The 16,624-nt window shown below is 49.5% G+C and overlaps 1 protein-coding gene across 1 annotated transcript in view; it reads left to right on the top strand.

The window, feature by feature from the left end:
- RAP1GAP2 (RAP1 GTPase activating protein 2) overlaps window positions 1-16,624 on the top strand; it is a gene marked incomplete at both ends in the record, with an annotated part of 215,472 nt that overhangs the window by 36,193 nt on the left and 162,655 nt on the right. Inside the window, 1 exon segment of the mRNA XM_080827395.1 lies at window positions 1,029-1,064. Coding sequence (XP_080683521.1) covers window positions 1,029-1,064 — 36 coding nt within the window.

Below are 16,624 nucleotides of genomic sequence, written 5' to 3'. Positions count from 1 at the left end.
GCTGCCTGGAGAGGGTGGCGGAAGGCATCCTGGATGTGGCACCGATGGTGACATGGCAGTAGTGGTGACATGGGGTGGGGAGTGTGGTGATGTCGAAGGTGATGACACAGGGTGGTGATGGTGACACTGATGGTGATGGGGACACGGAGGTGTGGTGACACTGATGGTGGTGACAAGGTGGTGATGACATGGGCTGGTGGTGACACTTGGGGGGGTGACACTGGTGGTCGTGATCCCTAAGCAAGAGGAGACACTGACAATGGGAATCTTGCGCACCTTTCTGTCTCTGCAGAGGAGGGGGCCTCTTTTACCAGCCATAAGGGCTGGCATATGCAGAGGGTAAAAATAGAAGCTTAGCAGCCCTGCCTTGTCTTCCAGCAAGGGTGGGTGCAGGCTGGGGTGGAGGAGCTGGCTGCTAGGACAGTCTGCCGTGAACGTGATCCTCTCTGCTCTGAGCCCCATGCCCGACAGATCCCACTTGCCCATGCATCCTGGAGCCTGCTGTTGGGTTTCTGTCTCAGAAGTGGAGTCTGTCTCCTTGCATGGACTGGCAGCTCTGGGAACAGGGCAGGGGGAGGGGTCCCTGGTGCTGGCATCTTTTCAGAGCAGAAGCCCAGGAAGTATCATTGTGTTGAATGCCTAGATGCCAATGACTGATGGAGCTGGCTTGCAGTCTTCTCTTGTGGAGTGGGGGTAATGAAGAGAAATGCCATCTACACAGTGCTTGCGATCTCTGGGTGTGGAATCAGAACCCGGATTCAGACTGGGCCAATGATGTTATCCTTCTGAGCCTCTGTTTCCCCATCTCTAAAATGGGAGGAATAGCAGTACCTGCCTCACAGGGTTATGTGTGGGTCCAGCCCTCCTTCCTGGCCTGGAGGAGAGCTCCCTTGTCGAGCAGTGGTTGTCCCCTGAAGGACCCTGTTGGCTTGGTGGTCTGGACTGGCCAGGGACCACCTCCCCTGCATGTACTGGGTGGGAGCCTTTAGCCTCAGCACTGACCAAAGCCTTTGCTTTTCTCTTGGCAGGATCGACAAGACCATGCTGGCGAGCCTAAAGGTCAAGTAAGTAGCCACTTCCTGTTATGTAGTGATCGGAGATGATGGTAGGCCAGAGGTCCTCTGGGGACCTCATTTCCCCCTGAGTTGTGGGAGACATGAATGGGGCTGTTGTGTTTGTTAGAGTCTCCATCTCAGTCTTAGGGGTTTTGGGCTGGAAAGGATGGACCAGGCACTTGATTCCTGGGGCATCTGAAGAAAGGGAGATGCTGGACTGGAAATAGCAGGGGCCAGATTGATGGTAATGTGTATAGCAGTGCCTTCTAGGTCACAACTTGGGGGTGTAAGAAAGATAATTATATTTCCCATTGTCTTGATTATTATGTGAAGCCCCAGTTCTATCGGGCTTCCTGACATTCCTGCCTACCTGGAAAATTGGGCCACAGAGTTCTAGAACTTCATGGAACACCCCAGTGTGTGTGCATGTGCATGTGCTCGTGCATGTGCATGTGGTCAGTTGGTCATCGAGTCATCTGTTACCAGACAGATGTCATCCTGTGAGCCCAGCCCTGGGTGTCTCTGAGGCTTCAACACCAGATCTGGGGTCTGGAAGTTGTCGCTCATGCTTGGCCATATGTCTGCTCATCTGTCTGGGAAGCCCTGAGCAGACACACCTCTCTCCTCTTCCATCACCATCTTTGCTCCTTTTCCAGGTGTTTCTGGGCAAACCATTTTGTTTGCACCCTGACCCCCTTTCCCCTTCAGACTTTAACAAAATCAGCTTCCATCTCCATCCCTTCCCTGGGTAGTGAGTGACCAACCATCTGCTCTAGTTGAGTGAATTGAAAAGGAGGGGAATTCTAGGAGGGAAAATATAGCATTGGTCGCTAGCCCAAAATATTATCCTGCCATATGTGAATTAGCTTGTGCATGAAGAATTCCTCCAATGAGTGTTCTCCTTCAGAGGCAGCTTTTCCTGCTTGTAACCCTCCATCTTAGCTGAAAGGTTTTCTGGGCCAGCTGCCCTCTACGTGCCATCTGGTTGCTAGCATTGGCTGTGTAGTCCCTGGGCACAGGTCCTTGGGCAAGGCAGAGTTGCTCTTGAGGGTTGGAATACAGGGCATGAGGCTTCCCACTTTGGACCGTTTTGCTCAGAAGGGTGATGGTGAACTGTTAGCAGGGCAGGAGTGCATGCAAACAGTCCCTGCTTTCTGAGAGCTTTCTGTCTCTTTGTAGAGTTGGTGACACAGGTGCAGCGGGAGCAGTCTTGGAAGACTGCCAGGAGGAGGTAGCTTCTGTGGCAACTCTTGAAGATGGGGTGGGACTATGGGTATGCCTGTGCCTGTGCTGGTTGGCATGGGGTGTGTGTGCCACAGTGCAGCTCAGTGTTCAGGGCAAGTCATCCCTGGGCAAGACATTTAACTTCTCCAGACTTCAGGGTTTGTATCCCTTGTCTAGGGGGCATGATGGTGTCTGATTTCCTAGAACTTCTTATCTACAGATTGAATGGGATGTAGGCCGAAGCAGGATTACTAAGGGGCACGGAGTGGTAGGAGTGTTTCTTTTGGTGCTGTTTTAGGTTCCTAGTTCAATTTCACAAGTGCTTATTGGGGGCCTATTTAACTGCTAAAGATGATGTATGTAACCTGGAAGGGAACTGGTAACAAGGTGGCTGGGGACACCGGCCAGTGGTTGAGATCGGGACCCTGGTGGGTATCTGGGGGACAGTTTGTGTGCTTTAGTCCTGGGGAGGTGGTGTTGAGATGATTGTTTGGGACAGTATGTAGGACTGTGTTCTTACTTGTGCCTGGTTAAGAGTCTTCTGATTATAAGAAAGAAAAACTCAGGGTAACCCGGTTAAGCAGAAGTTACAGAAAAGATCCCAGGGTGTCTCGGGGAACCCAGGGGAGGAGGTGGAGCTAGAGTTCAGGAGGGGTTGAACAGGAACTAGAAACCCTGCCCATCAAAATCCCAGCTGGCTTCTTTGCAGTAACTGCTAAACTGATCTTAAAATTCATAGGGAAATTTAAGGGTAATTTGAAAAGGAAGAACAAAGTTCGAGGACTCTACTTCCTCATTTTGAAACTTACTACAAGTCTACAGCAATCAAGACAATTTGGTACTGGTGTGAGGATAGCCATCTAGATCAATGAAGTAGAACATAGTGTCTTGAAATAAACCCTCACATTTGTGGTCAGTTGATTTTCAACAAGTGTGTCATGACGATTCAATGAAGCAAAATAGTTTTTCAGCAAATGGTGCTGGGACAACCATATTCACATATGAAAGAATGAAATTGAGCCCTTCTCTCACAGTGTATACCAAAATTAACTTAAAATGGATCAAAGACCTAAATGTAAAGCTAAAACTATGAAACTCTTAGAAGAAATCATAGATGGAAATCTTCATGACTTCGAGTAAGGCAGTGGTTTCTTAGATACGATACCAAAAGCATAAGTAACAGCACCAATGACACATTGATAAATTGAACTTCCTCAGAATTAAAAACTTGGTGTTACAAAGGACACCATCAGGAAAGTGAAAAGACAAACCACAGAATGGGAGAAAATATCTGCAAATCACATATCTGGTAAGAGACTCATACCCAAGATATATAAAGAACCATTTTAACTCAGTAAAATAATACAAAGACAACACATTTAAAAAAAATGGGCAAAGAAGGACGCCTTGGGTGGCTTAGTCAGTTAAGTGTCTGCCTTCGGCTGAGGTCATGATCCCAGGGTCCTGGGATTGAGTCCTGCATCGGGCTCCCTGCTTCTCCAAGGAAAGTATATAAATGGACAGTAAGTACAAGAAAAGATGTTCAGCATCATTAGCCATAAGGGAGATGCACGTCAAAGCCACACGGAGCTACTCTTTCACACCCACTAGAATGCCTGTAATCAAAAAGAAGATAATGGCAAACATTGGTGAGGGTGAGGAGGGAATGGAACTCTCATACGCCACTACTGGGAACACAGACTGGAAAATAGTCTGGCAGTTTCTCAAAAGTTTAAAGGTAGAGTTTCCAAATGACCAGCAATTCCTTTCTTAAGTATGTATCCCAGAGAAATGAAAATATATGTTCATAATAGAAACTTGTAACCCAAACATTCATAGCATTATTTTTTCCCCCAAATATTTTATTTATTTATCTGAGAGAGAAACAGAGAGCAGAGGGAGAGGGACAAGCAGACTCCTGGCTGAGCAGGGAGCCTGATGTGGGGCTTGATTCCAGGACCCTGGGATCATGACTTGAGCTGAAGGCAGACGCTTAATCAACTGAGCCACCCAAGTGCCCCTCCCTGTTCATAGCATCCTTAATAATAACTCAAAGTGGAAACAACCCAGGGTGCCTGGGTGACTCAGTTGGTTAAGCGCCTGCCTTCGGCTCAAGTCATGATCTCCTGATCCTGGGGTTAAGCTCCACATTGGGCTTCCTGCTCAGCAGGGAGTCTGCTTCTCTCTCTCTCCCTCTCTCCCCATCCCTCTGCCCCTCCCCCCTGCTTATTCTTTCTCTCTCTCAAATAAATAAACAAAATCTTTTTTTTTTTTTTTTTTACTTTTTCCATGTTTATTTTTGTTTTATGTAACTTTACTGTAGCTGCAAATATATACTCTCCTAATTGAGCCAGTTGGGTTTTTTTTTTAATTAACATATAATGTATTATTTGTTTCAGGGGTACAGGTCTGTGAATCATCAGTCTTACACAATCACCACAACACATATCCTCCCCCATGTCCATCACCCAGCCACCGCATCCCTCCCACCCCCCTCCACTCCAGCAACCCTCAGTTTGTTTCCTGAGATTAAGAGTCTCTAATGGTTTGTCTCCCTCCCGGGTCCCATCTTGTTTTATTTTTCCCTCCCCACCCACTACGACCCCTCCGCCCTGCCTCTCAAATTCTTCATATCAGAGAGATCATATGATAATTGTCTTTCTCTGACTGACTTGTTTTTCTTAGCATAATACCCTCTAGTTTCATCCACGTCATTGCAAATGCAAGATTTCGTTTCTGTTTTTGTTTTTGTTTTTTTGATGGCTGCGTAGTATAAATAAATAAAATCTTCAAAAAAAGTGAAAACAGGGGCGCCTGGGTGGCTCAGTGGGTTAAGCTGCTGCTTTCGGCTCAGGTCATGATCTCAGCGTCCTGGGATCGAGCCCCACATCGGGCTTTCTGTTCAGCAGGGAGCCTGCTTCCTCCTCTCTCTGCCTGCCTCTCTGCCTACTTGTGCTCTCTCTCTCTCTGTCAAATAAATAAAGTCTTTAAAAAATTAAAAAAAAAGTGAGAACAACCCAGACGTTCATCAGCAGATGGACGGGTTAACAAAACGTGACATATCGGTACAATGGCATGTTATTTGGCCATGGAAAGAAATCAAGTACTAATACATGTTACAACATAGATGAAAGTTGAAAACATGCTAAGCGAAAGTCACAAAATACCACATACCGCATGATTCCGTTTATATGAAACGTCTGGAATAAGCAAATCTGTAGAGACAGAAAATAGATTCCTAGTGTCCTAGGGCTGGGGAGGTTGTTGGGGGTACTAAGGGGAGTGAGGGCTAAAGGATACAGGCTTCTTTGTGGGGTGGTGTAAGTGCCTTGGGCCTAGATAATGGTGACAGCACCGCCAACTTCGTGAATACGCTAAAAGCCATTGAATTGTATAATTTAAAACAGTGAGTTGTATGGTACATAAATTACATCTCAGTAAAACTCAAAAAAGAGGGAGCATCTTACCGGCCCAGCTTGGGTCAGTTGTGTATCCCTGGTCCAGTCAGTTTAGCTGGAGAGATGGGGTCTTACGGATAAGCTGTGGCTGCTGTGGTCCTCTCTCTCTGTGGGAGGGGTTAGTTCCCAGACAGGAAGAGTGGACTGTGGGCTGGGCAGACACCATAAAGGGTTTTATCTATCCACCCCCGCTCCCCTGGCACTAAAAGGGAGCTCAGTACCCATTCATCCATCCTTCTTCCTCCCCCCATCGATAGCACCTAATATAGAGTTCTGCCTGGAAGCCAGGATGTGTCTCTGCTCCCCGACATGACCCTTAGGCAGCCAGCTACCCAGGCTACAGCTCTCCTTGGCCCCAAGATGCCACTTTCCCTCTGCGTCTGCTGGGTGAGACATCTTTCTGTCCATTAGTGTAGCCCCAAACACCCCCCGGAGCCAGTTGCCTTGGCCCCTCCTCTAGGGACCTGGTCCTCTCCACATAGTCAGCCATGTACCTCCTGGAGGTGTCCCTGAGCCACACGGCTCTGAACATGGGGGTCCTGGCCCCAGCAGTGTTGAGCATGTATGTGTGCTAAGTTGTCACACATTGCACAGTGTCCCTGAGGTTTCACGGCTCCCTCCTGAAGCAGCAGCCACTACAGATGAGAAAAGGGGGGCTCCGAGAGGTTAGGACACGTGGTTAAAGTTGTGGAGCTGGGATCTGAATCCAGGTCTGTACGTAATGGCTGGTTTAGTCTTGGCTGGAGCTGAGTAGTTCTCAGAACCTTCCCCATGCTGCTTTCCCACCCTTGTTACCCCCGACATGCATGCACTTGGCCACAGAGTGTACATCTGCCTTCACCGCACGTGCCCTTGCTGGAGACTCAGGTTGATGAGGCCCCTCAGGGGCAGGTGGTGCAAGAGGCATGGAACTGCACGGGAACACTGGGTGGGGGGTGGTGGCAGTGGACAGGAATCCTTCAGGTACCACCAAAAAGTTCTAGAACCTTCTGGGGCTGCTCCCTTTGTCACTGCCTCTTATACACCCAGAGCATATGCTGAGAGTTTGCTGGGTTGTCAGGGATGGGGGATCTTGCTGTTCTAGGGGGTCAGGATGCTGCGTCAGTTCAGCTCACAATTACTGGGTACTTACAGCCCATGCCCAAAGCCAGGCCCTGGGGTAGGGGAAACAAAGATGAAAAGGATGCGTCTCTGCTCATGAAAGCTTATAGCCCTGCAGGCCGGCAGACATCTAAACAGATAATTGCAGTGGAATGTGATGAGGGCTAGCAGAGATGTCCTCCGAGAGGATGGAAGGGGTTTCCTGCAGACTTGGGAATGCCTGAGCCCTCTTCAGGGGTGAGGCACTCTGGGTCATAGCAGAAGGGCATAGACAGGTTAAGAACTCGGGGGTGGGAAGAGTGTGGGGCTGTGACTACTACAGATGGAATACTGGGGTGGGAGTTTGGGGGCAGGCGGGGCTGCCCCTGGGAGTATGGGACAGCTGTGTGGGGGGCTGAGCTGGCTTCTCTGGGTGAGTGGGAGCCATTGAAGTGTTTCCAGGGGTGTAGGACCAAGATGTGAGTCTGAGGGCCCCCTAGCTGCCGTCTGCTGACTCATTGGAGAGGTTGGAGGCTGGGGTGGGGGCAGTGGGGTTGAAGAGAGGAAGCAGATTGGAGAGCTTCTGAGGCAGTGATCCCCCAATCCCCAGGCTGGATTGGTTTGGATGTTGGGGGTGAGGGCAAGGGAGGGGTCAAGGTGAAGACTTTCAAGTTTTCATTTGAGCTCTTGGGTGCATGTTGGTCCCATTTATAGAGATGAGGGTATAGGGCTCTTTCCTTTCTTCCCTCTTCACGTGACTGGTTTATTTATTTATTTATTTATTTATTTTTAAAAAGATTATTTATTTATTTGACAGAGCAAGGCACAGCGAGAGAGGGAACATAAGCAGGTGGAGTGGGAGAGGGAGAAGCTGGCTTCCCGCTGAGCGGCAAGCCTGATGTGGGCCTCGATCCCAGAACCCTGGGATCATGACCCGAGCCGAAGGCAGCTGCTTAATTGACTAAGCCACGCAGGTGCCCCAAGTGACTGATTTAGATCCTGACCCTTACACCTGCCCCCTCATGGAGGGACCAGAGGGGAGGAGTAGAAGGGTTGCAAGAGCTGGTCTGTGGCCCAGAAACTTCAGGCCTGACCTTGCAAGCAGACCTGGTGGTGGTCCTGGGCTCTCAGCCCCACCCTGCTCAGCCCCTAGGAAGCCTTTGGCAGGTGAGCGCCAGGTAAGCAATTGAGCACCATGTAAGCACTGGCTGGTGCCTCTTGGCCTGTAACTGCACCTGGCTGGACCACGCATGCAGGAAACCCACTTTCTGACACCTGGCAGGCCCCAAGCCTAAGAACAGTGCAGGCTTGTGTTGGGGTGTGTAGGCGTGTGTGTATGCTTGCTTGTGCAGGTGGACGTGAGCTTTGAGGGCCCATGTGGGTGACTGTGTGGTGCCTTTTTTGGCTTTAGCGAGTTCCTATGGTAACCACGAACATGTCTCTTTCGGGATCTGGAGTCTCAGGGCGTGAGTGGCTACAGGGAGAAGCAAGGCGGGCGGGCGCTTAGCTGGCAGTCAGGCTGTGGCCTGATTGCATTGCTAGGCACCGGCGATGCACCTGGAGGTGCCGTTTGCCAGGCAGCAAGGTCTGCAAATTCCAGGGATTTGTGTGTTCCTGGCCCTCATCCCGGCTGGTGCCCGCCATGCCTAGGAAGCCCTGGTGAGTCCCTGTTCTGATTTCTTGATGAACAAGCAGCTCCGTGGGTCTTGACCAGGTCCGGTGGATGTCTGCTGAGGGGCAAGCAGGGTGCTGGCTGGCAGCTCTGGCCAGTGGGCACTGGGCATTGGGCTCTTCTGAGATGGGGATGGGGCTCAGGGCAGGAGGGCTTCTGCTTATTCCTGGGGCCTTGTGAGGGTACTTGCCATGTGGCTGGTGAGCTGAATGGTCCTTATGGATCCCGTGGGACAGGGCTAAGTGTGTCACTGTGGGAGACAAGGACAGGGAAGCAGGAAAGCAGGACGCAGATGGCAGCCTCTGGCCCACCGGCCTGTCCCAGCTATCCTTGCCGGAGCCCTCTCACCCCATTCAGCTCCCTAAAAGTGTCCTTCGAGCCTCAGGTCTCTGGCCGTGTGCTTGAGCTTCTTCACAGGTCTCCCCAGGCCTAGAGGCCTGCTCACCTGACCTGATGAGAAGACCCAGGGTCCCGTGAAGAGGAGGCCGGATGGCTCTGCTTGGCTTGTCAGGAGCTGGGTTTGGCCCGGACTCGGGAACAGTTGCTCTTATGAGGTTTGGAGATAGGTTCTGATCCCTCTACACCATGCATCCCATGTGCTTCCTGTCCGTACACTGTGGACTCGTGGGAGTGTCAGGACCCCCGTTGCCCTTAGGCTCCTGCTGGACAGGGGCCCAGGTAGCACTCAGAGGTTCCTGGGAGTGTGGGGGGTCCTTCCTTCCATTTCCTTCCCCCTGTTGGGGGACTGAGCAGGGACTGGGGATGGGAGTGTTGGGAGGGGATGTAGATGGCCTCTCTGGCTTGTGCTGGGAGGGCCATCTAGCAGTTCCCTCTGCCTTGGAGGGGTCCCTGGTGAGACTGTTCTGGGATGGGGGCTGTGCAGCAAGGGTTGCTGGGTCTGGCTGGAGGATTGTGGTCTTACTGAAGGGCGATGGCAGCAGGAAGGTGGATGTTCTGTGCTTTTTCCAGACCATCTAGGCCCTCCCCTTCTAGAAAGCAGAGTCCAGAGCTTAATCCCCGACAGCTTTCCATGGGGGCATTGGGAGGAGTGGGGAGCCTTTAAAAGAGATCTCTAGATCTCTAGAGTCCTTAAATCTTAGAACTTGAAATTAAAAAAAAAAAGATTAATGAATATGAGGATTCTTTGTGCCCCTGAAACTAGTCACTGAGCCCAAGCTTGGTTACTTGCAGTGATGGGGAGCTCATGACTTTGTAAGGATGCCTATTCTATTATAATACAGCTCTGATTATTCAAAGCTGACTATTCCTTTCATCTGGAATCTCTGTAACTGCTGTTTCTTGGTCCCCCATCCCTCCCCAAACAAGGCTAATCCCGCTTTCTCCTGAGGCCCCTTCAGATTTTGGAAAGTGGTTTTTGTTTGTTTGTTGGTTTTTTTTTAGTTTTAAGCACAAACGAGGTGAGCTATAGGCAGAGGGAGAGGGAGAAGCAGGCTCCCCTCTGAGCAGGGAGCCTGATGTGGGACTCAGTGCCGGGACCCTGGGATCATGACCTGAGCTGAAGGCAGACGCTTAACCAACTGAGCCACCCAGGCACCCCTGGATGGTGGTTCTTGTTCCTTGTGTTTCCTCTTCTTCTTGGCTGGTCATCGCTGGGTCCTTCAGCTGTATTTGGGATTTCTCCCTGCCTGGGCTGCTCTTTGCTGGAAAGAATCAGATTTTCCAGGCTTCATCTCAAAGCCTGGCCAGAGGACTTGACCTGGGGAGCCTGCAGGAGCCCAGTGGACAGGAGGATGGACAACTAGATGTCACGGGCATCAGCCTCCTTGTTTACAGATCAGTACATGGGACCCCCAGGAGGGATGTTCCTAAGTTGAGATGGCACTGCACAGAGGTGGGGGATGCAGGACTGGCATGAGAGATTAGGGTCTGGCTCTGTGCAGTGTCTGGCTGCTTTCCTGCTTCCCCAGTCATCCCTTGGTCGTCACTGCTTTCCGACGTAACATGTCATCTTGTCTCCTGTTTCTGAAGAGAGGCCTGTTGGCTGCAGGGATCTGGCAGGGCCAAAGACAACCACAGGGAGGGGTCTGGGGCACACACCAGCACTCTGCTGGGATGCTCTCTGTCTCACCATTTTTTCCACTGTCCAAGAGAATCTGGAAATCTGGAATTTGAGGACAAATCTTCACAGCAAACCCAAGCTGCGTTTGGCCTGCCCTGTAGGATGGATTCAGCACAGGGGTCACCCGTGGGCCACCCCTGTTCTGGGACTGTCATCCCTCTCAGGTTCCAGCTCCTGTTCACCCGTGGCCAACTCCTTAGTCCCTCTCCCAGGTCACCCCCACCCCTGTGCGCTCACCCCCACCTTTAGCTGCCGACAGATCATTTCCTGCTCTGTGCCCAGACTGCACTCACTCTCAATTAACCTTTTCTGTCTTCCAGTCCAGTTCTTTCTGTCATGGGGTTGTGAAGTCCCTGAGTCACGGGGTCTTCTCCCACCCTCCTCCTGGTTCAGGCCCATTATCTCCTGCCCAGACAGTGACAGAGGCTCTCTAATTAACATCCTCCCCAGGCCTCTGCCAGCTCTGACTAATCTGTCACCCCCAAGCCATCTTTGGCTCTGCCCTCCCTGCACTCATGGCAGGCTTTGTTCTTGCTGATTCCATGCAGGCTTGTTGCTGGGACAGTCCCTGCCCCATGTTGGTGGGGGGCAGGGCAGTCTTTGGTTGTGTTGACTTCTCTTTCTGGCATTAGTGTCCACGAAAGTCTTTGGCCCCTAGCAGATAATTTGATCCTCCCCTCCCTGCCAAGGCAGTAGTTACCAGACTTTTTATATTTTGCTATCTATCACCTGGGAGGCTTTAAGAAATCCCCATGCCTGTCTTGTTAATTTTAGCCACTCTGACGGGTGTGAGGTGGTATCTCATTGTGGTTTTGATTTGTATTTCCCTGGTGCCAAGTGACGCTGAAAAAAAAAAAGAAGAAATTCTCATGCCCAGGTTGCACCCAGTTCCAGAACTGGAAATCAGAATGCCTGGAGTGCGACCCAGCATCAATATATATATACTTTAAGATTTCCAGGGAATTCTAATATGCAGCAAAATTTGGGATCCCGCCCAAGGGGTGAGCAAGTGTGATGATTGTCTCAGGTCAGGTTGGATGTTAAAGTGGGCTCCCGGTGAGTGAGTCACTCTGGGTCAAGGTTTCTATTGACATTTGGGGCTGGATAACCCTTTGTGGTGGGGGCTGTCCTGTGCATTGTAGATATTGAGCAGCATTCCCGGCCTTTGCTTATGAGATCCCAGCAACCTACCCTCTAGCAGTGACATTGCTGAATTTTGAGGGGGAAAGGGTGCAGATGCTCTCCCACCCCACAGAGGACCTCTGCTGCAGGCCTAGCCAGCCTCAGCTTCACAGCATTCCAGAACATGCACTGAAGCGAAGGCTGCCGAGCAGTGAAGCCCATTTTAGCGGTTGACATGTGGGCTTTGGAGTCAGGCAGCCTACGTTTCAAATCCTGATCCACCATCACCATGACCTTGGGCAAGGTATTTAACCTCTCTGTGCCCCAGTACATTTCTAGGGTGTTTTTTTTCTTCTTCTTTCACTTTTTTTACAACCTCCTCTTGATCTTCAGCTCCAGCCAGATGGTGTGACTTGCTGTTTTCTGGCACTTTTTAGCCTTGCCGTCTTTGCTGATGTTGTTTCCTTGGCAGGAAATGCCTTTATTTCTTCCTGCTCTGCGGTGGTCCAGCGGTTTCTGCCTGTGTCCCTCTCCCCTTGAAGTGTGAGGCTGGGGGAGCCTTGCAGGTGCCCAGCCCGATTTCGTCATGGTTTGTTGTTCAGGTGAGGTGACTGACCCCTCCCTGCCTCGGGCTGAGCTGTGAACCAGGAGGTGACCGCAGTGTAGACCTCCACCCCACGACCCACTCATTCTTAGAGGGTGGAGTGGGCGGAAATCCGTGCCTGGCAGGCCGCAAAGCCACATAACTGACTTTTGGAGCCCTGCCCCGAGGGATGTGTGTGTGTGTGTGTGTATGTGTGTGTGCCCGCACGCGCGCGTGTGAAAGAGAGAGAGAGGTGGCAGCCACTGGCACTTTCTTGGTTACCTCACTGTGAGCAGACACCATCTGGAATTGAGGGTCTTTGGGCTTCAGGCTTTCCAGGCCCATTTCTAGGCCTGGAAAGAGGACTTGAAGGGAACTCAGCCTGCCACAGCCTGTCCAGACCACCCTGCCAGCTCAGCTGAGGCTGGACCCGGGGATCCCCCCAACCCCGGCTGCTGTGCCCCCCCCCACTGGGGAGTCTGCTTCCTCAGGCCTAGGTGGGGCCCAGGAGACCTGGGTGTTAGCAAGGCCAGGGGTGGTATTCTGAGGCAGCTGTGTTTGCGGCTTTTTGGGAACTGGTGACATTTAAAGCTCTCTCCCCACAGTCATGTGGGGAGGTTCATGTGCTCTGGGTCACCTCATGTAAGCTGCAGTCTCTGTGTCTTGTTGGGGATAATACATGTAGGTACTACTGTTGTAAGGTTTCAAGGAGATAATCCAGGGGAGGCGTGGAATATGTTACCTGCCACAGGATTTTTGGTATTAGTAATCATAGTCCTGGACTGTGTGGACACTGATACCCATGTGACATGTGTACATGCATGCAGTCATACCCCCAGTCATAAACGGGACCTGTATGCATCCAGACCCAGGCCTGCGGCTGTCGGGAATGAGCAGCTGGTATCAGTGCGGACACCTACACAGACATGCCCTCATTTGGTAAACCCACCAGGAGAGGAGACGTGTGTGTATGTGTGTGTGTATGTGTATATGTGTATGCATTTATGTATATGTGTGTGTGTGCATGCGTATGTGTGTATGCATATGTGTGTATGTGTATGCATATGTGTATATATATGTATGTGTATGTGTGCATGCATATGGGTATATATGTATACGTATGTGTATATGTGTGTGTATGTGTATGTGTATATGCGTATATGTGTGTGTGTATGTGTATGAGGCCTGGATGATCCGGCTTTTGTTGCATTCACACTCTGACATGATTCCTGGAGTTAGCAGCACCTGGGCTGGGCTCTGGGAGCCCAGGGTGCCTTGTTTCTATAGCAACCACAATGCAGTAGAAATAGGAGGAGGGGCAGGGAGGGATGGGAAAGCCTGAGGGGCAGCGATGAGCGGTGTCCTGCCAGCATGGGCTTGGGCCTAGCTTCTACACCCTCCGCCATCCTGAGGCTCTTGTTTTGTTTGTCTGATTTTTACAGTAGTGACATGGCCACCTTGGAGTACTGATGACCCAAACCTGGCAGTTTGTTGCCTTTTCACCAAACCTTTTTAAAAAATGATGGTAAAATATACCTATTATTTTAATATCATTATTACTTATTCAGTGGCATTGTATTTATAATGTTGTATAACCGTCACCGCTAGTCATTTCTAGAACTTTTCATCCTCCCAAGCTGAAACTCCCTGTCTCCCCCCGACCCCCAGCCCCTTGCTGACCAGCATTCTGCTTTCTGTCCCTGTGAATTTGGTCACTGTGTGACCCCAGAGAAGTGGGCTTGTGCAGGGTTGACCCTTCTGTGTCTGGCATATTTCACTTGGGTGTAGTATCCTCAAGGTTCATCCGTGTGATAGCGTGTATCAGAATCCCCTGCCTTTTTAAGATAAAATACACAGAGAGTATTTTATTTATCCACATTTTGTTTATCCACTGATCTGTCGAGGAACGCTTGCACCTTCTGGCTGGTATAAATAATGCTGCTCTGAACATGAATCTACAAGACTCTGAGGAGTCCCTCAGTTCTTTTGGGCACATACCCAGAAGCTGAATTGCCAGATCATATGGTACTTTTGTATTAAACTTTTTGAGTTTTTTTTTTTTTTTTAAATAAAGGAAATGGCATCCTCAAGTTAAATCTCTGTAATCACTCCTCCTTGGCTCCATTACCCTGTCTCTCCCCTCCATAGAGGTGAGCACTGTTGGGAATTTGGTGTTTTTTTCTCAGTCTTTCTAATACAGTTATATCCATGAGTAGGTGTCTAGAGCCATTATATAGTTTTCTCCGTGTGTTAGGAATCCACGTGCATCATGTCCTTTTAAATTTATGTGAGTGTCATGGTCATGTTCTAGCATCAGACTGCTGGGGTTCAGGTCTTGGCTCTGCCACTTACCAGCTTGTGAGACTTCAGCAGGTTACATAATTTCTCTGTGCCTCAGTTTAGTCATCTGTAAGATGGGAATAATAGTAAAGCCTAAAACCTTCTTGCAGGACTATTTTGGGAATTGTGTAAGCCTACATATGTCTAGTGCTTAGAACAGCGTCCGTTGTTACCGCTATAGTTCTGCATCTGTGCCTCTCCATGTGGATTTTGGAATCTATCCGTGGTGTCATGCATCTAGTTCCTTCTTTTTAACTGCCATGTGGTATTTATGTGTACGAATATGTTGTATTTTTTGCTTCCCCTTTGTATCTCCTATTGATGGTCTCTTGGGTCGTTAACATTTTCTTTTTCTTTTTTTTTTTAAGATCTATTTATTTATTTGAGAGAGAGAGTGTGCACGAGCATGAGCACACAGGGTGGGGGAGTAGGTGGAGGGAGAGAGTCTCAAGCCTCATGGAGCCCTGGAACCCTATGTGGGGCTCAATCTCACGACCCTGAGATCGTGATCATGAGCTGAAACCAAGAGTTGGATGCTCAAGAGACTGTGCCACCCAGGTGCACACCCCCTCCCCCCAGTCTGTTTTCTTATATTGCAGACAATGCTGTAGTGACTGTGTCCTTGTGTGACCTTCTGTGCATATGCGCGAGAGCCTGGAGGCATACCTGCAGGTGAGGCTGTTGGGTTGCCCCTCTTCCAGATGTAGCCAGATTACCCTGAAGAGAGGTTTTATGTGCATTTCCTCTGTCCACTTTTAATTGGATTATTTGTTTTTTGGGTATTGAGTTGTATAAGTTCTTAATTTTTTTTCATAGGTTTTTTATTTTTATTTTTTTATTTAAGTAGACTCCATCCCCAACGTGGGGCTTGAACTCACAACCTTGAGAATAAGAGTCACATGCTCTACCAACTGAGCCAGCCAGGCGCCCCTATAAGTTCTTTATAGATTTGGGATACTGACCCTTTATTGGATATGTCATTTGCAAATATCTTCTCCCACTTGGTAGGTTGCTTTTTAATTTTGTTGATTGTTTCCTTTGCTGTGCAGAAACTTTTTTTTTTTTTTTTTTTGAGAGAGAGAGATCACAAGTAGGCAGAGAGGCAGGCAGAGAGAGAGAGGAGGAAGCAGGCTCCCCGCTGAGCGGAGAGCCCAATGCGGGGCTCGATCCCAGGACCCTGGGATCATGACCTGAGCCGAAGGCAGAGGCTTTAACCCACTGAGCCACCCAGGCGCCCCTGTGCAGAAACTTTTTATTCTGATATAACACTGTTATTTTATTCTTGTTTTTTTTTAAGATTTTATTTATTTATTTATTTATTTGACAGAGAGAGAGAGAGAGATCACAAGTAGGTAGAGAGGCAGGCAGAGAGAGAGGGGAAGGAGGCTCCCCACTGAGCAGAGAGCCCTTGCGGGGCTCAATCCCAGGACCCTGGGACCATGACTGGATCCGAAGGCAGAGGCCCAACCCACTGAGCCACCCAGGCGCCCCAACACTGTTATTTTATTCTGATATAACACTGTAGGTTAACTATGCTGGAATTTAAAGTAAAAAAAAAAAGGTTTTATGATTTTTACTTATGGGTGGAATCTACAAAACAAAAACAAAAAGCAGAAACAGACTCATAAATACAGAGATCAAACCGATGGTTGTCAGAGGGGCAGAGGGTGAAAGGTACAGACTTCCAGTTATAGATTCAGTAAGTCACAGGCATGCAAGGTATGGCGTCAGGAATATAGTCCATTAGTAGTGTTGTATGTGACAGGTGGCAGCTACACTTGTGAGCATAGCCTGATGTGCAGACTTAGCCAGTCACTCTGTGTACGGCTGAAAGTCACGGAACATTCTATGTCATGTATGCTGTGATAAAACCAAGTATATATAATATGCATAATATGAATAGTATAGATACAATTTTTATTTTTATATTTTTAAAGGAGGTTTTACTGTTAACACTGCTGCCAGGGGTATATGTGGGTTCTACTAGAGTCCTTTTCTTCATGTCCTCAC

The sequence above is a fragment of the Martes martes genome, assembly GCF_963455335.1.
Source record: "Martes martes genome assembly, chromosome: 16".
Classification (NCBI taxonomy): Eukaryota; Metazoa; Chordata; class Mammalia; order Carnivora; family Mustelidae; genus Martes; species Martes martes.
This window is presented reverse-complemented; position numbering and strand designations above follow the sequence as displayed.